The sequence below is a fragment of the Anser cygnoides genome, chromosome 5 (assembly GCF_040182565.1).
Source record: "Anser cygnoides isolate HZ-2024a breed goose chromosome 5, Taihu_goose_T2T_genome, whole genome shotgun sequence".
Classification (NCBI taxonomy): Eukaryota; Metazoa; Chordata; class Aves; order Anseriformes; family Anatidae; genus Anser; species Anser cygnoides.
In genome coordinates this window covers 9,120,576-9,145,775 of record NC_089877.1, presented here as the reverse complement: position 1 = coordinate 9,145,775, position 25,200 = coordinate 9,120,576, and the positions used below count along the sequence as shown (strand labels likewise).

Below are 25,200 nucleotides of genomic sequence, written 5' to 3'. Positions count from 1 at the left end.
AGAAATATTGCAAGGGCTAATGTGGGCTCTAGGAATTAAGTGGAAATTTCACACTCCTTGGCATCCTTCCTCTTCTGGAAGGGTGGAGCGGATCAGACACTAAAGAAGCAATTGACTAAGTTCTAGAAACTCGGCTTCCCCAAACAAAGTGCTTACCTTTGACACTTCTCCGAATTCAAACTGCACCAAGAAAAAATGTGGGAGTTTCACCATATGAAATATTATTTGGATTGTTGTACATGGACAAAGGGAATGAATTTCCTCAATTTGAGACAAAAGATGCTTTTCTTAGGAACTATATACTTGGGCTGTCATCTTCTTTGTCATCTCTCAGGAACCGTGGATCATTGGCTCAAACCCCACCCTTGGAAGCCCTGATCCATCCATTCCGAGCAAGAGATTGTGTTTTCATGCAAACATGGAGAGAATTGAAGCTGCAACCGGAGTGGGACGGACTGTTCCAAGTGCTCCTGACTACTGAGACAACAGTAAGAACGACTGAAAAAAGGTGGACTCATACCTGGGTAAAAACATCGGTTAACCCTGATAACCTGAGAGACTGCGTTAACAAAGAGTTTTACAATAGATAGTTTCAACAGTTTTAACCTTAAACCTTTAACTGCTCCTTAGAAGAATTCTTAACGAATTAATGAGTAAAAGGGATTGAATTGCACAGAATTAGTGTTTCCAGGGAACACTCCCTGGAAGTGAGAGAAGGGGGGGGGGTGGTATTTAATCCCCACCAGAAGAATCCTTATTAGTTTGTGACTTTTATTCTTTTTCTTAATTATTATTTCTTAATTATTATAGGGGTGTGTATATATACATATAGAAATTATGTATTTTAAGTTTATCTTAGTAATACCTATTCTGAATGGATTAGTGATAGGATGGAGGGAAAAATTACCATTTCCAAATAATCCAGAACATCTCTTGAGTTCTGTCTCGAAATAATTGTTGGATTTGCACCCAGATGCCTAGAAAGACTGAAAAGGCCTTGTGTCCCTGATTGCTGTTTCCAGCAGCAACTCTGTCTGGATTCTCTAAATTTCTAAAAATCATAGGTTATACTCAGTCCCGGGAAGGAATAGATTTTTGAAGTTGAGCTCCCTACACATAATCCTGGCTACAATATACTGTGTTATCAAAGATGCCTTTTAAACTACATTGATAGAAACTCGGGGGGCAATAGTACTGACCCTGGGTGTGGAAATATTATCCATGAAAAAGGGAATAATCCATACTGTACTGAATATAGTAGCTACAGGAATGCTAATATATGTAATGCACACCAGATACAACATGAGAATCCTGTAACCGGATGGCCTGTCCTGAATGGCAAGGGGTGGTACTGGCTATGTGGCAATAAAGCCAGGAAGGTGTTGTCCATAGGATGGAAGGGAGCTTCCATCCTGGGGGCAATAATTCCAAATGTAACTATTACTGAAGACCCACAAAGCCAAAGCCCCCTTGAGACCACACACAGAATTAAGCGGACTCCTGATAATCCTCTAGTAAAATCCTCTAGCGTTTCACAAGTTTGCAAGGTGGTTTTTACCTTGGTTAGAGGTGAGTGAATTGGAAAAAGCTATTGTAAATATTGCAGCTATAATTGAAGAACTAGAAAATAACACTGAAATAACACTCTGCACTATAATTAATGCTAGTTGCTGTGTGTATATATATATATATATAGATCAAATGGGACGAATTTGACTGATCCCAAAAATATTTGGGGAAAAAAAAACAAGATCCTACAAAGAGCTGCTCAAGATGACTCTTCCTGGCGATTTAGAAACATTTGGGAGAAACTAACTTTGTGGTTACCTGAATGGAATTGGCTCAAACAACTATTTGTTTATGTCATAATAATAATGGCATTGTATATCTGTCATCCCCCGTGACATCCAAAGAAGAATGTTGTGCCTTGATGTTGGAAAAACTCAAGAGTGGGGTTATGTGAAGAAGTGCAAAAACAACAATAGAAGTAAGAAAAGAAGAGGGGGGAATTGTGAAAAACTAAGTTGTGTTTTTGCAGTAGAACTTGTTTTTGAAGTAGAGTGTGTTTTTGCAGTAGAAAACTAACCTTCTGTATTCAAAGGTAGTTGTGTAGTCATAACGAAGAGAGATGCTAAGTAGATAAGTGGACAGTAGAAGGCCTCACTGTTCCAAAATAAGGTAGAAGACTGAGAGAAATAGGATGAGCAGTGTGAGAAGAGTAAAAAGATCAAAAATAAAAAAAAATAAAAAAACAAGATCACAAGTTCAACATAAGAAAGGAGGGGAAAAAAAAGGAGAAAGGAGAAATTAAAGGGTTGATTAAAAAAAAATGTACATATATGGTATAGAAGAGCGTCGAGTAGCTTGTGAATCTGTAGTACTCACCCAGGGAGGAAACGGGAGGTGATCAGGTATCAAGTAATAGGGAATAAAAGGATATGATATGTTTACTATAATGCACTCCTAATCGGCAGGATGCCCGCCATTGCAACCGTGAATAAAATAGCTTCACAGAAGATCCTGTCTGAAGAAAATTATTGAGATTTTTCTCACAATATGGTTTAGTGGAGGAGTTGTTAGTGTTAGGTCAGAGGTTGGACTAGGTGATCTTAGAGGTCTCTTCCAACCTAGATGATTCTGTAAGGGCAACAAATTTTGGACAAGATAAATAAGTCTTGTAATATACTAACAGTCCTCTAACAAGAGAGGAAGTAACAGTTGAAAACATTGCTAATAAGACCGTTTCAAGACAGGTTTTAGGAGTACGGACTAGATTTAACAACAGTAAAGGCTACAGAAGAAAACAAAAAAAGCTTCACAACACATCTGACTTTTGATATTAGAATGCGAGACTGAATATTTGCTTATGATTGTACGGTGATCTAGTGAGCAAAGACAAAATAAATCATAAAAGAAGAGAGGAAACTCAGCTTTTTTGTTCCAACAGGACAAAGATAACATCACATGAACACACACAGTAAGAAAGGCCCTGGTGCATTTTGGTTCAACTTCCAGTGCTCTTAACAGCAGGCTGTAGAAGCCAAGAATCCTGCCTCATCTCAGGTTATAAAAAATTCCCAGAAAACCTCACTTGAAGATGGCTACAACTTTAGCCATAATAAAATTACTTTTATCAGGTAATCAACTGAAGATGCAGCCCCAAAAGCTGCAATGAGCAACCACTAAATCCTGTTGTATGGGTGCTAGACAGGACAGTGAGGAGACTACCACCACCCCTGAACATTGCTGATGCGGAAACCTTTCCTAAACCTTTTGCTGAATGTTTGATTTCCTAGAAGTCAAGCTGATCATTTAGCCAGGATTGTCGCTCCTGTCAAGGATACATCTTCCAAAGCATTTACATTTTCACAGAATTAATTTTTGCAAAATTAATGTGTCCAAAGCTATCTAATATAACGTATACCAGAACAATTTCCAAACAGAATATCAGCATTCTAAAGATGGACTTCTGGGTATTAGAGAAAGACAAATATTCAAATAAATGAAATAAGCAAGGTCTTTATTTTGTTCTTCTGCTTGCCAAGACAGGAATCTCCTAATTTTCTATCACAGAGCTTTTGCTTCTCTTTGCTTAAAGAACCAAAGTGTTCCTATAGTCTAGTCAGTCTTTTTCCCTGACTGGCTAATTTACTCCTTTCCTGTTTTGTTTTTGTTGTCAATATTTTAGACATGACAAAAATCAATCTTATAATTTGCTAGCAATCATCTAACAAGATCAAAGAAGAGAGAAAACAGTGCTAACAAGACTGCCTTAGGACCTGGATTTCGGGATGGTGAGACCCAACTCTTTACTGCTCTGTGGTGCCTACTACATACAGCAGGATCCCTACCTATAGCAACCTGTAACAATAAAAGCTTCAGCTCCAGACTCAAGGATGTACTCTCATCAGAGTAGCTTCCCTGTCTTTCTCTTTCTGATCAACAGTTGCATAATCTCTTCTGCCAGGCAGCTGATGCATCTCTGTCACAGTGCTGTACCTGAACAATGAATCCTTCTTTTGTAACACAGCTGCTAAGTTAACTAAGATGGGTAACTTTACTACTGCTTATTTTAGAATGAAGTAGCTGCGTTGCACCTGTTCTTTGGGTGTTGATAGCTCTTTCATAGGCCTAGTTAATATATGTCTATTGAACAAAGACTGATGAGGAGACTAAAATTATTCCAATATAGTTCTGAAAACAGACAATGACTTGCATGTCCTAATACCAACCAGGAAAAGCAGAAAACAGAAACAAGCCATACAGGCAAATATAATGCCGTTTCTGCAGTATTCTCATGTGACGTCAGCCCATTCTGAGGGTAACTATGTGCAAGGGCTGTCTAAATGACAAAACACGTTATAACAATGAGATTTTTGCCTCTAAGGATGCGTCAACCCAAAGAATTGAGGCATGGTGACCTCAGATGACCCCCCCCCCCCCAAAGGCTAATCGGTGACCTCAGATGGATCTAGAACACAAAGATCTTAACAGCAGTGACTTTGGCTGACCCTGCAGGCTAATTGCTGACCTCAGATGACCCCAGAACCCAACAAATTGAGGAGTGGTGACCTCAGATGACCCTACAGGCTAATTGGTGACCCCAGATGACCCCAGAGGCTAATTGGTGACCTCAGATGACCCCAGAACCCAACAAATTGAGGAGCGGTGACCTCGGATGACCCTACAGGCTAATTGGTGACCTCAGATGACCCCCAGAACCCAACAAATTGAGGAGCGGTGACCTCAGATGACCCTACAGGCTAATTGGTGACCTCAGATGGCCCCAGAGGCTAATTGGTGACCTCAGATGACCCCAGAACCCAACAAATCGAGGAGCGGTGACCTCGGATGACCCCCACAGGCTAATTGGTGACCTCAGATGACCCCAGAACCCAACAAATTGAGGAGCAGTGACCTCAGATGACCCCAGAGGCTAATTGGTGACCTAAGATGACCCCAGAACCCAACAAATTGAGGAGCAGTGACCTCGGATGACCCTACAGGCTAATTGGTGACCTCAGATGACCCCAGAACCCAACAAATTGAGGAGCAGTGACCTCGGATGACCCTACAGGCTAATTGGTGACCTCAGATGACCCCCCCAGGCTAATTGGTGACCTCAGATGACCCCAGAACCCAACAAATTGAGGAGCAGTGACCTCAGATGACCCCAGAGGCTAATTGGTGACCTCAGATGACCCCAGAACCCAACAAATTGAGGAGCAGTGACCTCGGATGACCCTACAGGCTAATTGGTGACCTCAGATGACCCCAGAACCCAACAAATTGAGGAGCGGTGACCTCGGATGACCCTACAGGCTAATTGGTGACCTCAGATGACCCCAGAACCCAACAAATTGAGGAGCGGTGACCTCGGATGACCCTACAGGCTAATTGGTGACCTCAGATGACCCCAGAACCCAACAAATTGAGGAGCGGTGACCTCGGATGACCTTACAGGCTAATTGGTGACCTCAGATGACCCCAGAACCCAACAAATTGAGGAGCGGTGACCTCAGATGACCCTAGAGGCTAATTGGTGACCTCAGATGACCCCAGAACCCAACAAATTGAGGAGCGGTGACCTCGGATGACCCTACAGGCTAATTGGTGACCTCAGATGACCCCAGAGGCTAATTGGTGACCTCAGATGACCCCAGAACCCAACAAATTGAGGAGCGGTGACCTCAGATGACCCTAGAGGCTAATTGGTGACCTCAGATGACCCCAGAACCCAACAAATTGAGGAGCGGTGACCTCGGATGACCCTACAGGCTAATTGGTGACCTCAGATGACCCCAGAACCCAACAAATTGAGGAGCGGTGACCTCAGATGACCCTACAGGCTAATTGGTGACCTCAGATGACCCCAGAACCCAACAAATTGAGGAGCGGTGACCTCGGATGACCCTACAGGCTAATTGGTGACCTCAGATGACCCCAGAACCCAACAAATTGAGGAGCGGTGACCTCGGATGACCCTACAGGCTAATTGGTGACCTCAGATGACCCCAGAACCCTACAAATTGAGGAGCGGTGACCTCAGATGACCCTAGAGGCTAATTGGTGACCTCAGATGACCCCAGAACCCAACAAATTGAGGAGCGGTGACCTCGGATGACCCTACAGGCTAATTGGTGACCTCAAATGACTCCAGGACCCAAGAAATTGAGGAGCAGTGACCTCAGATGACCCCCCGCAGGCTAATTGGTGACCTAAGATGACCCCAGGAACCCCAAAAATTGAGGATTAATGACCTCGGATGACCCCGCAGGCTAATTGGTGCCCTCAATGACCCCTGGATTAAATTTCAGGCTTCACTTGATCCCTAGCAACCCCATGAGTTTATTGAGTGACCTTGGCTGTCCCCACAGGCCAATTGGTGACCTCAGATGACCCATATCGAAACTTTCATATGCCCCCCTAGTGTTGGGTTACTTGGATTTCTCCACTATCTCCTCTGGGGTGTTTATAGTCTGATGGCTCCACCTGCTGTGGTCACCTGGGGCCTCCTCAGCAGTGCAGAGGCCTCCAACGTTTTCCTGCAATGCCCACGGAGTCATTTCAGATCTTCTGTGCTCTGGTTTCATTTTAAAGGTGTTGGGCTGGGATGAAACCACTTTAAGATTGTGTTTTCCAGCTTCAGCTTTCGCACTCTAGCTGAATGAAGCTTTCAGGCAAGATCTTTTGAGTGTAGCATGTAATGAGAACGAAGGGAGACTTACATCAATCTTCCCTGCTAATTCCCTCCAAAGAAAGTACAGATAAACTAAGAGTTAAGGTCAAAAATGGAAAACAGGTACCGGCCCTTTTTTTATTTCATGAAGGAACAACAAGAGGCTGCTTGTTTTACTAAGAAAATTATTATGAGGTACATATAAAACAACTTCCATCTGCACAACCTCCTTACATTGTACAGAGTCTATGAAGCTTTTGCAGAGTATCAGCCCCTGAACGATGCTGATTTCATCCAGTCCTTCAGCAACAGGCTGCAGGTCTCTCATCGCCGCACCCGTCTTCTCCTTGCGTGTTGACTGAGTCCATTCAGCTTCCCTTTTGTCAGCATTCACCTCTTGGGCTTGGTTAATAAAAACTGTTAATGTTCACTCACCTCAAGCCAAGCAGGAAACTATCTGCTCTGTAATTATCTTGGTGACACCGCATTAAAATACAAGACAAATAAGGTTTCAGGCTAAGCCCTGCTTGGATGAAAAGTGCATCATACCCAGCTGGGTTATATTACTCCCGTATGCAATACTGCACACGTTTGTCATCTAACCAGCTCAGATTAGCAAATTGACCAGCACATAGATTAGCACACAGATTAATAGATTAGCACACAGGGCAAAGGCCTTACAGTTGCCTGTAAGGAAGAAGCCAGAAAGAGAATACATTTCCTGATATTAATGCATATTGCTGGAGGAGCAGCAACATCTGCTTGGAGGCTCTGTGCCTTTCACAAGCAGCTGAGTTCTTTAAAGTTGGATTCAGCATTGCTTCAAGTATTTTGAGATATACTGCACCAGCTCTCATTAAAAAAAAAAAATGACAAAGAAATCCAGTGAGGGGACTGGATGGAAAAAAAAAATTAATTATTCCAAGAGAGGAGGAGAGAAGACTGGCTATAAGAAAGAACAATGAGACAATGGACGGTCCAAATATTCATTTCCAAACACCCAGGCATTTAACAGCACTAACTGAAGCCAAAAGAGCTCTGTTTCCAGCTTCTCCCTCCTTGCTTTTCTGCGAGCCATGTCCTGATTAAGAATTACACAGAACACAAGGAACAAAAAACTCAGAAGCCCAAGATGACCCAGTTTCTATTCAGGTACCAAAATACAAATCCTTCCATACTGTGCGAACCTGTTGAGAAAAAACAGAACAAGCCCATAAGCATCCAGCAAACCCTCAGGGGTCCTGGGGGAGTGTGGGGGGGTGTCCTGTGGGGCAGGGGGGCTGGGGCAGCAGCGGGCACCCACTGGGCAAGAAGTCCAGAGCTGGGACAGCAACCAGGGCTGGCCAGGGCCCTGAGGCCCCCAGACCCAGCTGCGGTGGGGAGCAGGGCTGAGGTCCAGCCGGGAGCCGAGGCAGGGACAGGGACGTGCAGCCAGCTGAGTACAGGCACGGCACGGCTCAGGTGGAAGGGCAAACGCTGGGGCGCAAATGCAGGGCCCGGCCAGGGGCAGAGGGTGCCTGGGTGCCACCCCCAGCCAAGGCTGCTCGGGGCAGCTATAATGCACCTTCTCCCGTATTCTCATGTGACTTCAGCCCATTACAAGGGTAAATATGTGTAAGGGATGTCTAAACGATAAAACTCATGTTATAACAATGAGATTTTGACTTTAAGGATGGGGCAGCATGGATGGCACTGTTACAAAATGTCTGTAGGTGAACATGATGGTATGTTAATCCCCCAGAATGGAAAATAACATACAGGGGAATATAACATGGTCCCCAGCTACTCCTTTCAAGTATTGATGGAGACATCTTCACAAAGCAAATGAGTATTCCAATATACTTAGAACGAAATTATTAATGTATTAAACAAGGAAGATGCAATAGTTTGTCAATAAATAATACATGCTGCATACAAAAGTATGAAACAAAAGCGTTTAACATTGTGTTGACTTATGCATTATACCAGCAATTACTTTTCTGCTTAACCCTTCAAAATTTACTTACGTGAATAATCCATTCTCTTGCCATTTGCTAAAAAGAACTACTCACAAGTGATAACTTGTCCTTATGCTCCTCTGAGAAGTGGCACTCCCTATTTGTCTGCTCCAGTCTGTTCTTCACAATTTTCTGCATTTGATAGATCAGATCTTCGACTGGCTTCCTAAAGAAGGTTGACCCAACAGAGGATTTGCTAACCTACACAAGCTGAGGTGCCAGTTCCCCCCTTTACTAGAATACATTACCGTAGAATGTCCCAAGTTAGAAGGGACCCACGAGGATCACAGAGTCCAACTCCTGGCTCCACACAGGAACACCCAGAAACCAGACTGAGAGCACTGAGTGCTGTCCAAACTCCTCCTGAACTCCAGCAGGCTTGGTGCCGTGATCGCTTCCCTGGGGAGCCTGTTCCAGTGCCCGACCACCCTCTCAGCGAAGAACCTTTCCCTAACACCCAGCCTGACCCTCCCATTGCAGCTCCATGCCATTCCCTCAGGTCCTGCTGCTCTCACCAGAGAGCAGAACTCTGCACCTGCCCCTTTTCTCCCCCCGTGAGGAAGCTGTATGTCTAGATAGATTTGAAAATAGTACTTCTTTGGCATTTGACTTAAACCTATATTTGTGGAAAGTAAATTACTCAAGTAAGCTGTATTTGACTAGGTTTTAAGGAAACTGTTGAAAGAACTGTTTGTCCTGAAAACATAAAAGGCTTAACAAAGCACTCTAAGTCAGCAATGCTCTTCAAGGAAATGATAAATATGGCATTAAGAGGCCTTAAATTTCCTTCCAGATAAAAATATATGCTATTTTCTCCCTTAGCTAGTAAGTCTCAGTAGATGACGTAGTTCTATGAACTTCAGTCAGAAGTTCTTCTGTTTTTGATGACCATCAGCTATAACGCAACTCCTGTGCTAGGATCATGGAGTTATACAAGTATTACTGATTGTTTGCATTATAATACTAGCAGTCAAAAATACTTGAGAGAAAGGAAAACATCATCAGTGTGTCTAGACAGAGCAGGTAAAATTCAGAGAGAAAATGTCCTTGTGTTCCAATGAAGTCTTGTACAAGGTGCTGTATATTGCCATGTCCAAATGGCCTATCAGGCAGAGACAGCAACTGAGTTTCAAAGGACGTGAATTATTTGACTGTTAAATCATTTCCAGCAATCTTAACAGCAATGTTCATTTCCAAACTAATTTGCATCAGATTTGCTCAGAAAGGGTAAAAGACTAGTTTAAACACTGATATGAGACTGGCACTGCTCCATTCACATTTTTTCCCCACTTTATCTACATTTGATAAAGTTACTCTCCTAAGTCCAATACCTCCTGTTTACCATTCCACTTTACAGTCTACTTTTCAAATTTTTCCTAGCACTGCTATCCAGAAAGGAGAAGAAGTAACAAATCAAGTCAGGAATCAAAACATGTTCAAACAGCTTGAATTGCCCGTGGCCAAAGTATCAAATTTTGCCCTTTTCTATATCATGAGTTAACTCCTACACTTTTTGTAGATCAGACTCATTATGTCCTGGTTACGGAATTTTATATATATATATATATGTGGGTATATATATATAAAAAATTCCATAACCAGGACCCTATGTAATTGTTACAGCAAAATGGTCTCGAAGATCATGATGAGTTTGATCTACAAAAAGTATATATATGGGTAATAAAAAGTAATATATATGGGTTTATATATATATATATATAGGGAGATTGTATTGAGAAACTCTGTCGTCTTGTTCACCAGCATGATTCTCTCTTTCCTTATATAGTATCTATGAAGCATACAGAATAATAGAGATATGACTTACGATGGTATTTTGAAGCTATACTGTTATGTCCATAAAATAATGAGGGTGGGAAAAACAAAACAAAACCAACCCAACAAATCACTGTTCATATTATAACTTCCACACCATTCAAATTCAGCTGATATAAGCGGACTCACTCTCCCCCAGACTACTTCAAAACAGAACTAAAATCATTTTGCGCATGGTTTTGAACTTGCTTCGGGTTGTATCAATGAATGAAAGGAGAATCAAGTCTGTAATTTCAAACTAGAAAGCATTAGCATCTGTTTATATGCACAACTTGCTGCTTCACAATTCTCTCCCTTTGTCCATCTCCTGCAGGTTACCTTTGTTTATGTGAGAAGCCGGTGTCTGACACAAAGATACTCCATTACTACAGAGTTAAGGTATCAAAGCTCGGATTGAAATAAACACATGTAAAGCTGTGACAGACATGATTCAAGAAAGAATTAAGCTCACCAATTTCAGACTGGCAATAGATCTTTGAGTTTCACCACTTCCACTCACTTATTAGCTGAGAGTGGGAGGAATGAACAGACAATAGAACTTCCTTCATGTCTGCTTCCCTTCTAGCTTTATTTTCACCTCACATAGGAAAGAACAGAACAGTGAAGATCCCCTGGCATCAGTTCCCTGAGTTATGGAATCCAAATTCTATTTCATGTGGGATGCTGTGTCCCATCCCATCTAGGATAGGATTGAGGCTATATCTATGGAAATGTCCAGTATGAGATCACAGCGCCAAAAACTTCTTACATAAGGTACACCATACTGATATCTATACAGGATGAATTCAAGCAGTTTCTTCTCTACAATTTTATCTAAGTTTATCTGGAAAACATTAACATGATAAGGAAGTATGTAAACCATGTGTAGTACATCCAAACCTACCAAAATAAATTATGTTTCCAGACACAGCCTAAAAGTAATCTTTGGAGATATGACAGAAATAGAAGGCTAAGAAATAAACCTTTACAGTGCTCAACGCATAAACAATGAATTGTTTTGGCTGTACTTTCCCAGTGTTTCCTCTTCAGTTCCATTCAGTTTAGTGCCTGATCAACATGTACAAGTTTCTGGCCATGATGTAGTCTATTAGGGCAAAAGACAAAGCCGGTCCAATGCACTTCACATAGAATTCTTTTACCTTACCCAATTCACCAAAACTACTCATTAGAGACAATATATCCTGGCTTACCCAACACCAGTGATGCTTTGGGAAAGCTCATGATTCAGAGAGTGAAAAGAACAGCTGCCTTTTGGAACATTCTTAATGCAAAGAGCAATCAGTACCATGAAGTATTGACAGAATACAAGGAAAAATAAGATTGTTGATCTGTAACTCTAATGATAAAACTCCATTCGGGGGTGGGGGGGGATACTGAGCAATAGATAGGGGAAAACTGTCTCTCATCTAAAATCTAGCTTAATCCCTTACAGTGGGATTACCGCGATAAAGTAAAAGTAGTGTAACACTGTGTAAAACATCAACATTATTAACTCATAAACATAATGAGTCTTGAAAGGTAGATGTATCAATATCAACTGAAAAATCAAATGATTGGTAAATGCCCTTCGGGGCAGGGGGAGGGGGGGAGGAGCAGAGAGAGAGAGAGTTTTCTTTTAGAATTGATAAAATGCTCAAAACACAAAAGAAACAGTTCAGTGTATTCAAACAGAACATTTCACAGTCCCTGCACACACACACAACTAAATATTTTGCTCAAAATCAAATTTGGAGAAATTGTTCTGGACTTAAAACGGAAGGAGGTTTTCTCCATTTTAAATAGGCCTTATTTGGAGCGTTTTAGTAGCTTAACTAAATCTTATTTCTCTTAATACAAAACAATTCTCCCATCTATCACCAAACGTAAAGGCTATTTCCCAGAAGATACAGAGCCCCAAAAGATAAGAACCAAACCTGCATTTCCATAGAAAACACCTACATAGTTAAATTTTCTCTATTTTTAAAGCTGTATCATACAACAGAATAAAAATATGTACAAGTGTAGGTGGCTTACTCTGGCTTTGGGATACAAAACTCAACTTTGCAAGATGAAAAAAAAATAACGAGCTCAATTCCACCTTTATTACTAGTCCTTTTATACATGAGCAGAACAGGTGGTTAAGTATTTAATAATATTTTTCATATACTTATGAAATGCATCGTTCTATGCTTTAAAATTTTCTTTTATTACAATGAAAGTGACTTAAAGAGCGTGGGAGGCATATAAAAACTACCCTACCCAGTATCAAAAAGAATATCAAATTATTGATCTGTAGACAGGAGGAAATTAAATATGGGAACTCCTTCTCTTTTAAAAGAAAATAACTTTGCAACAACTCCACAAAAGTTCCCAAAAGAAACAGATAAATAATTTATGCATAAAATCAACTTCTGAACTTCTGTTTTGAACTTACCTTCTCCAGTACTTGTATTTTCAGAACACTACAATTAGGATGTATTAGAAGAGTATAGACTTAACTTCATGAGTTGGACACCACGGTCCATGTGGGTCCCTTCCAATTTGGGATATACTATAGTTCTATGATTAACTGTCCTCACTGGCCTTGGCTCTTGTGCATACAAAGTTAAAGAGACACTTCATAGTTGTGACAGCCAAAATCACTATGTTATCTTAAAAACAGATTTATTTTCAGTGGTATACTATCTTAATGTATTTTGCTTCTGGAAGTTTATCTTAAGATTTCTTGAAAACATCTTTATATTTTATCAAAAGTCAGTCTACTAGATGGACAAAAAATCAATACTTCTTTCACAGAGAGTTACAAAATCATTTTGCAACTCTAAGGCCCATGTTGTATTATATTGGCATATTTTATCTCCATTAAACAATCATGAATGTTCAATCCAAACTTGTCACTTAACTGTAAACTATTTATACCTGTGTAATTGTATTTCTAACTGCATTTTCTATCATTCCACATGTAGTGTGGTCTATAAAAAAAAATGAGATAAGGGCTGGTTCTGTTCAAAAGTTTTATTAATGCCGGCATGAAACGCATCCTTAGCAAGTTTGCCGACAGTACTAAACTAGGAGGTACTGTTGACTCTCTGGAGGGACAAGAGGCCTTGTAGATGGATCTAGACAGACTGGAGCACTGGGCAACCAGCAACGGCATGAAATTCAGCAAAGGTAAATGCTGGGTGCTGCTCCTGGGACAGAACAATGCCCGACAGGCACAGACTGGGAGCTGAGAGGCTGGAGAGCAGCCCTGCAGAAAGGGTGCTGGGGGTGCTGGTCCCAGCAGGCTCAGCAGGAGCCAGCAGCGTGCCCTGGCTGCCAGGAAGGCAAACTGCACTTTGGGGTGCATTAAGCACAGCATAGCCAGACGGTTAAAAGAGGTGATCCTCCTGCTATATTTAGCGTTGGTGCAGCCTCACCTTCAGTATCATGTGTGGTTCTGCGCTCCACAACATAATGATGTTAAGGTCCTTGAAAACATCCAGAGGAGGGCAAGAAAGCTGGCAAAAGCTTGGAGGCATGTCTTGTGGGGAGAGGCTGAGGACACTTGGGTTGTCCAGTCTGGAGGAGGCTGAGACGTGACCTCACTGCTCTCTGCAACTCCCTGAGGAGGGGAAGCAGAGAGGGAGGTGCCAGTGACAGGACGCGAGGAATGGCACAAAGCTGCACCAGGGAGGTTCAGCTTGGAAAAATTCTGCACCCTGACAGACTTCCTAGCAAGGTGGTAGATGCCCCAGGCCTGTCAGTGTTCAGGAGGCATTTGGATAGTGTCCTTGATAACATGCTTGAACTTTTGGTTAACCCTGGAGTGATGAGGAGGTTGGAACTGATGATTTTTGTAAGGCCCTTCTAACTGAGCTATTCTATTCAATAAAAGAGACGAGTGTCTTGCAGATGTCCAAATGTCAAGAATTTCAAAGTTAGAGACTTGAGAGGTAATCATAAAGACTAGCTTTAGCTTAACACATCTAACTTCAGTACTCTCCATGTAAGACTTCTCCAGAAAGCAGGATCCTTTCTTTCATTTCATGAGTGATAGATGGAACCAGTTAAAGTTTTCCTTTCCAAATATTTAATGTCCCTGTGTGATATAGGAAAGTGGCAATGGTACCATGGACACAGATCACCATGCTCCTAGAGCACTGGTTCAGATAGTCAGTTCACTACTAAAAACACACTACAGACTGTGTTCTAAGACCTACATCAAATTCTGTTTTCTTTAATATTCATATACTCATACTCATTTTCAATTTAATTTTAATTTAATTTCAATTTAATATTATTATACTCATACTCATTTTCAAACAAATCACCACAAACTGCATACTTCTTAATAATTTGAGAGAAAAAAAAAAAAAAGCTTGACCACAAAAAATAGCGACCACAGAATCTTAAAGAATAACCCTGTTTGTAAGGAACCTTGGTAGTTCATCTAGTCCAACCTTCTGCGCAGAGCAAGGTCAGCTGTATGCTCAGACCATGTTGCTCCAGACTTGAATGACTCAGGTCTTGGAAAATATCTCAAGATGAAGAATACACAACACTGCTGGGCATCTGTTCCACTATTCCAATGCCCTAAAGTGAGAAAGGTTTTCCTTGTATCGAAGCTACCTCTCATGTTTTAATTTATGTCTGTTGTCTCTTGTCCTCCCAGAACATGCATGGCTTCCCTACTGCTACACTACACATGTACGAAGCAGACATTTTTCTCCAACACTAATACAGTAGTTGGCCTAAAGTGAAATATTTCAAGTGTAAGTACAGGAAAATGTGGGTTTGAGTTTGCAGGTTCTTACAAGTTATTTTTAAAAATGAAACTCTAGTGAAACAATAGAAAAAGTAACAAAAATTACCCTGTTTCCATTTCCATCTGTCATATATGCTTGTCTAGCTTTACATCCCTCTCACTGAGAGAAAAAGAAATGTGAAGAGAATAAAAATTAGAAATTAAATTGAAATATCTCAAAAGTTTAGAATGCCCATTTGAAAAAAAAAATCAACTTCAGAACATTTTTTATATTTTGGTATTTTTCTATCTCAGTATGGCCCAAACTTTCTATTTCTAAAAAATTTATCATGAAGAAAGCAATACAAGTTCTGCATATGTAACATATTTACAAAGTTTTAGTCTTACCTAAGAAATTTCTTGCGTCTGCAGAATTGCCTGAAACTGTTAGAACTCTTGCTGCTTCAGTAGGTCAGAAGTACTAAGAAAAAAGCTCTTGTACAATTTTCCTACCCACTTTTATTCCCAGCAAAGAAAAAGAAAACAAAGAATTTCAGAAAATAAATGAATGGAATATAGGACACTGCGTCAGTGTTGGTTCTGTTAACTATGACAGATATTTGGACAGAATATTTTGCTAATTGAACAGATCTTACATGGAATAATTTCTAGGCAAAGGCTAACATTTTCAAATGTCAGTACCCACAACCAGGCACATCAGAATCCATCTTCAGACACACAATTAAACAAGACATGATTTTCAGCTGTACATATGTATAATTTTCACTTCTCTGTGAAAATATCATGGCTCCCTGACAAGATTATCTTTGTACTATGTTTATACATAGTGATGAGGTCTGAGAGGCTTCAGTTCCTGAAAGGAAGGATTCCAAGAGAGCCCTCCTTCAGATAAATTCCCTGTTTGACCATAGACATTTAATTACTCTTGACTAGGTTTATGCCAATTTATACTCCTCTGTGCTCCAAAAGTGGGAAGACAATAAATAGCTGGGAATTACTGAGAAATAAATATATTAAAGAGATTATCAGAAGGTTAGTTTTTATGTATCGTGGTTAACATATTAGGGAAAGTAGGCTTGGCATATATATAAAAAATCATTTGTTTCAAATCATCTGTCCTCACAAAAAGTGATAAGGAGATAAAAAAGTTTGTTCTTCCTTATTTCTCCTACATAAAGTAGATGTTTTTGCTTTTCTGTTTTGTCTCCGTCTGTGTGGATCCAGGTAGCATTAGAAATATCACTCAAGACAGCTGGCAGCCAATAGTCTTGAACTTCGTATTAAACTGTTTTACCTGTATACAATAATGTTCTGGACAACAACATTAAAACACATTTTATCAGACATGCAGAAGTCCCTACTTTTACAAAAGGGAAAGAGAGATATTAACTGTACATCACAAATTTAGAAGTAAGCAGCTGGCTGGCAAATCTTTCGTCTGCTGATTCTTGTCTTGTTAGCTTTTTTGTAAATCTCCCAAGAGTTCCTTTAGCTGTACCATGTGATATTTCACAACTGCTATTTTCTACTCTTGCAGCAAAACCTAGTATTTCATCGTAAACAAATAGTGTTAACACTTGTGATGCTTAATGTTTTGTCAGTTTGCTCAGCAAGTGTGAAGAAAATGCAAACACTTCCAAGCCTTTTTTCATGCTGTCAGACTTCACTAAGTCAAGATCTCCCAAATGGATGCTCTTGTATGCTGCATTTAGATCATTTGCTGAAAAATTAGGAGTTGAAACTCATGTGGTTCTTAAAATGGGCAATATGTGGTTAGTAAAAACCTTTCATCCCACCTGGAATAAGTAAATAATTTTCTTCACAAGAAGCTCATAGGGTATGGATGCATTTTTTTAGTTACAGTAGACTTGTTTCCTAGAACGGCTTGCTTGCCTTACATTTCTGTGAATAGCTTCCTACGTAATCCCATGCATAATTCCTATACACATGCTTTATTTTATACTTCTATATAAAATTTATACTTCTATAAAAAATATACTTCTATATAAAATTCCACATTATACTTGCCCAAGTAAATATACTTTTCAAAACCTTGTTTCTTTTCACTGATTTATATATTTGACCATTTGATACAACTAGCCTTTTTGTGTGTGTGGTGGTGTGAATAAACTGTATCAAAATGAAATGTTTTACAAAATATGGATTTTTTATTTTTTTTCAGTTGGGTCTGTTCACACACTATTCTTAAAACAAGAAAGAGCTAGCTGTGTCACATAAACTGCTAATAACAGATACATTATCCAATTGTAATAACTTATATTAACTTTTATAAATGTGGGTAACCTCAGGAAAAGTTGACATACACAATTCCAGCTCTGCAGACTGACTCAATTCTAGGTGTTTACATAAAGTTCTTAAAGAAGTAACTCTGCTGCTTACTGTCCCTTTGACTTCAAAGGGTGTTTGAGGTGCATTGAAACTTTGTAAACTTAAAGGTTTAACTTATTTAAGAGGTATTTAATGTCTCTTGATATGGTCTATGATATTTTCACTGTAGCTGCTAACCCAGAAGGTAATGGGTCTCCGTAGATCACATCTGTAAGCCCCATGGAGCTGTCTCCACTGCATCTCAAATGACAAGTGATTGCTTTTAGTGGCTGGATTCGGATGCTTAAAAATAACCGTCTGATACATCTCTTATGTTCTAAATAATCTAAAGCTGTAAACAAGATGTAAAGTACCATATTGCTCTATTTAGTATGTCAGGTCTGAAGGAATGCTCCTTCTTGGAAACGTCCACCTGCTGAGTGGTTTCATAGAGTTCTGGCCTTGGGGTTTTTGTTTGCTTTGTTTGGTTGCTTTTGAACAATTTTCCACATACTGCACTGGTATAGTCCAGTCAAAAGTATTGTAGATATGGTCTGAACTGTACTTGAAAAAAGCACATATGCAGTCTTCTTCCTTGAACTGCTGATCTGCAAATGTTGTCAACAGTATCCTTCATAACACTATGATAATATTCAAGACAGCCTTATCAGGATAGCAGCCAATTGCTTTGGCATTATTATATCAGAAACAGAAGATGTAGTTCATTCTTTTTTAACTAGATATTGATTTTCTTACAAATAATTTAAATTTTAAAAAGCTAAAAGGCATTTAAACTGTCTTCTATTTTACCTATAGATTAACATGGTTAAAAATTCAGTTTATACAATGAATTCACAGTACATCACAACTGCTTGAATATTTTATCCTGCAACACATAAAAGTAGTCTGGGATGTGAGCAGTAGAGTGCTGGAGAGGACATCACTCAATGCTCCATTACTGAGCTGTAAGTGGGAGGAGGAAGTGGGGAGTTACAAAAATTGTTAGTACCAGTTTGCAACTCAACTTCATTCTCCCTATGCAGAACAGGTGAAAGGTATTAAAAAAGAGAGGTGAAAAAGAAAGATTAGCCATTTAGTCTTACTTAGGATGCAACAGGGCCATGACAAGAAAGGAAGGACCTTCTCTTAGGAACCATCTAATTCCAGATGTAGATTTGTTACCAACATTACTATATTACATGCACGGTACAGATTATTTTAAACAAAGATTTCAATACCACCTTTGTTGTTTTGAACCAAGGAACAACACACATTTTGTCAGATGTGCCCAGTAATCCGAAAACCAGAAATGAAGGTCATCTGGAATTTTAAATCACACTTGAGTGCACCAGCCAGGAATCCCTTCCTGACAAACAAGAACAGCTCTAGTGGAAACACTGTTTAGCCTGGATTTGACTCTTTTTGGGTGTAGCAAAACAAATGTAAGAAAAGGCTGACCTATGAGGTTTAAAGAAAATCTCTCCTCCTAGAGACCTTACTTATAAAATGTTTCTACCACAAATGTTTTATGCATGACTATGTTTTATACATCAATTTATTTCTGATTAAAGAGGTATATTATTTGCACCAGGAGAAATTAACTTCATCAGGCTAAAAACAACATACAAATTCCTGCAGGACAAGGAGAGAAATGGAGAAAACATATCTGAGAAAACTAAGGAATCAATGTTAGCTACAACATCGGACAAAAACAGTTGCAACATCTTCGTTAAAAAACAAAACAAAAAACTATTATTAATTTTGATTTAAAATTCTTAATTTGCTCATACATATCACTTATTTAGGGCCACAATTTTATTACCTGAACTACGTAAAAAAAATAAATTCTTCCAATAACCTCCTTGAGTGAATAATGGCTATCCCAACAGTACAAAAATAAGTGACAATAGAAAATGAGGAAGTGTATAAAAAACAAGGCTCCGAAAGGCGAAGTATGTGAAATAAGCACTAATTCAATGTGTATGTAGAAGACTTGTGCCAAGTGCTCTATCTTGGTTGAGATCTCAGAACAGTATTGTGACCCAATGATAAATTTCTTTTCCTGAAGGAACTAATTCCAAAGCCAAGAGCACAGTGCCATACCCGTAACTCACACAAAACCTTTCAAGCAGATACTAGAATAACTTGGTGGGGAGGGGGAAGTACAAAATATCTATAGCAATGTAATTCCAGGCCATTTATCCATTCCGATGGCCACTAAGCTGGAAGCAGACCAACTCCTACTGGGTTTAGTACACAGAGAGCATTCAGCCTCTGAGGCCACCCAAACTTTTCAAACATCTATCTAAGCTTATTAATAGTTAGAAAACATCACAGAACAACAACAACAAAAAGCAATTACACCACACTTCTTATGATTAAAGCACGCCCTTTCCCATTTATAATAAATTGCTACAACAGGAGTTGCCTAGTTGTATCAGACGTTTTGGTTTGTAGAATATTTAAAAAAAGAAAAAGATTAATAGTTTTCCAAGAGAAGTAACAACAACAAAAAATGCTCAAGCAAATTTAATTTCTAGCTTCCTGTTGGATTTTTGGTTTGTATGTTTTTGTTCCATTTCAAAATGATTTTTAAACAGACTTGGACGTCCCTTTACATAACACTGTCAGTTTGAACCAGATTTATTTGTCCAATGAAGTATGTTTTATCAGAACATTCATTACCCTTTTTGAGCATAGTGGAGTCAAGGATCAGAAAGCAATTTTCCTTCTTTCCTGTTCTCAAAAGTATGATTTTTTTTAGTGAGGTTAAGCAGTGCTTTTTCAAATTCCCTGTGCTTGATGTGTCATCTGTCGATGAGTCAAGCCTGTTATGCTGGAACTCTGAATACAAGAATGGTCCCTCACTCTGAAAACTTTTTTAAAAGGAATTCTTTCTTGTTTCTGTAGGGTAATTTGAAATATGCTTTCCTTTTATTTGTAGATGTCATGGCCATACCCATTGATACGAGGTCTTAACTTTGTGCTTAGACTCTTCAAATATTCAGTTCTAGCATGACTGCATTGCCTAACTAGTTCTATTTTCAAAGACTGAAACTACTACATCAACATGAACAGACTGGAATTTCGTTGCATTTTTAGAAACATCTGCTCTACATTTCACTATGTAATATATCTATCTATATATTTACTGTAAAAGAAATTAAGGTGTTACTTTGGTGCCAAAATTTTAAGCATGTACAGGACATTACTATTTTTGACATACTGCAGATGGAGTGTTCTAAAAAGGACAGTTCAGCCTTTGCAGCCACGTGTAATGGATGCATATCCAACCTCTAGATAAAAACAACTCTATGAAGTAAATGTTTAGTCTGCCCTTCTGCTTTTCACTGCATATTACTTCTAGCAGCTGCTTTCTAGTTCACATAAAACTACTGCTGATAATTGAGAGAAGAGCTTTGGTAATAGCATCTAAATCTTCACTCACATTTTTATTACTGATCAGCTTACCCCTTCCTTAATTTAATGGAGTTCATTATGTAAAAAGGGACATAATATTCACAGAAACAGAGGAAAAAAGCAGGAGTATGACACCCCTTTGTGGTGATTACAACCTTTAGCCACAGCATTTGTCCTTTCTAAATGTCCTTACATCCTTTACTACTTAAAACTTAGAAGAACAGCAAAGAAAACTCGAAGACCTAAGGAAAATGTTCAAGCAAGGACATCCATTAGGAAACTTTGGTGGGGGAAAAGGACAGGAGGAGGAGATCTGTCAGTCTCCCAAGGTACTGATTTCATTGTTACAGGTGAGGCAGCAGTGAAAATGAAGTATTTTTATTTTTGCCTGATCCACCTTTTAATTTGTCAAACTCTGCCTTTTCTCAGTGAAGAGTCTTTACAGTACATCATTGTTCTTGGGTGCTCCAGTTGCAAAAGGAAATACTGGTCCCATTCAAACTTTATGCTACTATTTTTAATTACTCTGTTAAACTAGACTGTCACTCAAAAGAATAAATATCCTTTGTCACCATCTGAAAAGTTGAATTGATCCAAGGATATTCCACAATCTCTCTTTCAACCAAAGCTTGATTTCAAAGTTTCAGAATATATATGAAACCACCACATACGGTATTTCACAGTAAGTAGGTAAACAACTCCATGACTGCTGTGCAGAGGAGAATGTCAGAATGAAAGGGTGATCTCTCAGCATGGAGATTCTCCCGTGCTCATTTACTTTCATAGCTACATGTAACAGCCAAATAATAATCCAGCTGTAAACATTTTTTTCCTAAAAGTTCTTCTGCAGTGTTCAGGTTCATATTTGTGTCCGATATGTAGAAAGTAACAGTGAAGGTACGTTTCTGTCAGCACAGGTTACAAGAACCCTTGTAACATGTATCTCTGACCATTTCCATTTACTGTGCTTTGGTTTACATCACGGAGTGGTCTTACTGCTCATGAACTGGATTCTGTCTGGATGAAACCACGAGAAGACACGCTGCAGGAGCTCAAATACTGCACTCCAGCTGCGAAGTGGCAGGCAGGAGCCCATGGGGCTAGGCTGAAGTAAAACCACTACAACACAGGCATAATGGGGCTGCCAGGTCCTTGGCACCAGCTGTTTTACTCTACAGATACACTCTTGTTTATCTACCTGCTAACGTAGATGTAGCTCCACTGCCTGCCAACTGCATGCTAATCACCATGACTAGTATTTCTTGCATATGCTCATACTTTCTTTTTGTCTGCCTCTCACAAAATCAGGCAGAGTGGCTGCTGCTAAATAGCACAAGGCATTCTCTCTCTTCAGTGCCTGAGCAATCTGTCTCTGTGGTCTTCCAAGCCTTTATGAGCCCAAGGATTTGGAAAATAAAACTCAACTAAACCCAACTAAATCATATTGTACAGAACAAAGCAGAGACAGAACTTTGGCTGGACCTTACAGTTCAGAAATACAATACTGTGCTTATAACTCTGATATGTGAAAAAATAAATGCTCCTCTCAACTGACAATTTTTTTACTCTAGTTTTTCTTTCAATAAATAATACTGAGTTAGTGTAGATGCTTTTTCAGATGGAGAAGAATGAAGCAAAATTAAGTGGTATTGAACATCAAAACATCACTTTAGCTAAGCAGCAGGATGTTTAGATCCTTGCTGAAAGCTTACCTGAGCTACCGGAAGCTCCTTGACTCTGCAGAATCATGCAATACATTTTAAAGCAGGTAAAATATTAGGCACTTCAGCTGACAGGAATATCCCATCAGCAAAGAGAGAGAATGGGGAGGAAAGTCCTTCCATCATTTCAGGACCTAGAAGGGTGACGCTACAGGCAGATGACAGTGGTACGGATGTTGCTTTATTTAAATTTTCCCTCTACAAAATCTGATTATATATCACTAATGTTTCTGAATATAGCTAGCTTCTCTTCTTCTTTTTAATCAAAACATATAGTCAAAAATATTCTGAAAATGCAGTTTTGTGCATGCTTTTGAAAATCATTATGGACAATTATGTGTACAAAATATTTAATTGCATGTACACACAGATAATTTCCACCGTTTGCATGTAAGCGCACATCCTTAAGTGTTTGTGAGAACAATCATAACATTTGGACATAATTTATTAGATGGACAATTACACAAATTCTATATTTGTATTTTAAGTGCGTCCCATATTTTTCCTACATTCTGTGTATTATTTGATCAACCGATTAAGAAACATGAAGATTAAAATTCAGGAGTTTCTGGAAGCATGCCTGTTACACTTAATTAGTGATTGTTGAAGAAAATGATCTGAGAAGCATCATACTGAATAATGGCAAAGATCTACAGCAATAAAATAATCTACAGCAATAAAAATGTTCTGCACAATGTTTAAATTCAATTCACTGTCAATGGTAAACAAACAGGTAAAGCAAAATACAGTATTTTGCATTCTGTCAGGGTTTAATTTTAGAGTTTTATTTACAAACACTACAACTCAATTAAAGAAAAGAATAAGTGTCATAGTAGGAAGGTGTAGTAATGCATTTTTTTTACAGCCATGCTGTAATGGCTTCAGTGCATATTAAATACTTAAACATGTATACCATACATTAAAAAGCTGACAGAGCAGCAGAGGATTAAAATGCAGCACTCTTGGAATAAAGATTTCAGATACAATACAGGGCATGAAAGCAAGGTAACTGAGTAACCGTGAATCATCCTGCAAAGATGCTGAGAATGTTCAAAGGGTTAAGGATGGCAAATCACATTTTGTTGCTATGTGCAGCAAGGATAAAAATCTCCCGGAACCCCCTTTAATAGGTGAAAGGTGGTCTGAGCCAAAACGCACATACTGACGTCCAACCTTTCCCCAGAGAATCAATGATGTTTTTTTGTGTGTGATCAATGTAATATTCCACAGCTAAATTTAGGGATTCTGCATCCTATGAAAATGGCACCTCTCTATGACTAATTAGCAATAAAAAAATTGTGGTTTTCTACAGGTTTAATTATTTAATCTCCAAGGTTTTGATTAACTTAAATCTTTTTAGTAAGGACAAAAAAGTATATGAAAAAAAATGCATTTCTAATGTTGTTTATTAAGAAGGGATTCTGTAATTTTCCCTAGTCAGCTTGTAAGATTACACCATCTTTGCTGTTAACTCCCCTAACCCAAGCAACATGCAGTGTGAGACAGACTGCTAAAATCCATTTTACTGTGTCTGTGTATTATTTGACTAAATCATAAACTATGCCTACATAACTTCTTCTTATTTTGCAATATTGAAGCATTTTTAATAATAGATCATAATATTCAGTGTTTGATTTTGATGTGTTAGAAGAAAGCTGAAAAGTTAAAAACAGATGTCTTTAGCCACATTGACAAAAACTGTTTTGGGCATATTTTATAATGCAAACAGATCTTTACACCCAGGTCCACTCTCTTTTCAGAACTGGCACAGCATCTGTGTGTTTACAAGTCACAGTGTCACTTCCACCAAAGTCAGGGAGAGTTTTGTCAGATATCAGTGGGGCCAGATTCTACTTTTAATAATTCATTTGGCACCCAGGCTGAAGTAGCTGCAGTGGGTGGGTATTGTGCAAAGGATGAAATAGGAAATAGCCACTTTCACCATAGAAACTTCCATTGTAAACCCTGTTTTCTCCAAGCACTCTGAATATTCTTGCTTACAGGCTATTGCTTTACCCAAAAGCACATAACAGAAATCATTTAGACGAAGACTTAAAGGAAGAAACCATCCCGAATCTCAGGAATAGGAGTTCGATTCTCAGCTGTGCCACCATATGCAACACCCTTATGGCTCAAATTAGAAACATTAACAAGAGAAATTAGCAGACAAAGAGATTTTTGAGATTCTTGCATTTTGTGTTATAGAGAGGAAAATCCGGTGAAAGTCAGCTAATGAAAACATAGTCTGCTCATAGTCTGCTCTCTTCCTCATTTTTTCCTCTTAACCTCATATCCCCCATTTGTAAAATGGAAAATGAAGCTACAGTATGAAAATGAAATATTTGATACTGTGTATTGTTCTCAGTAGTGTGACTGTTTAATCTGTTTCTGTAAGATTTACTTTATCTAGCTGAAGTTCATTAGGGATAGACTTCATATAAAATAGGGGTTATTTTGAAATGGGTTTTATATTAAGCATATATTCAAGTGCATTTT

The 25,200-nt window shown here is 39.1% G+C and overlaps 1 protein-coding gene and 1 long non-coding RNA gene across 12 annotated transcripts in view; one reads left to right on the top strand and one right to left on the bottom strand.

The window, feature by feature from the left end:
• Nucleotides 1-10,888, top strand: part of LOC106033823 (uncharacterized) — a 223,072-nt gene extending 212,184 nt beyond the window's left edge. For 5 of the 6 annotated variants that reach the window (XR_010831927.1, XR_010831925.1, XR_010831928.1 and 2 more), the window contains one exon: nt 335-8,512. This is a non-coding gene — a long non-coding RNA (uncharacterized lncRNA). Of the gene's footprint in view, nt 1-334; nt 8,513-10,822 lie in introns of those variants that run through there. The other variant, XR_010831929.1, reaches the window with a different exon arrangement.
• LOC106033952 (uncharacterized) overlaps nt 1-25,200 on the bottom strand; it is a 233,281-nt gene that overhangs the window by 30,802 nt on the left and 177,279 nt on the right. The window contains exon 1 of one of the 6 annotated variants that reach the window (XM_066998210.1): nt 6,914-7,045. The exons of the other annotated variants lie outside the window; for them this stretch is intronic. Coding sequence (XP_066854311.1) covers nt 6,914-7,007 — 94 coding nt within the window. The 5' untranslated portion in view covers nt 7,008-7,045. Of the gene's footprint in view, nt 1-6,913; nt 7,046-25,200 lie in introns of those variants that run through there. 6 annotated transcript variants of the gene reach the window in all.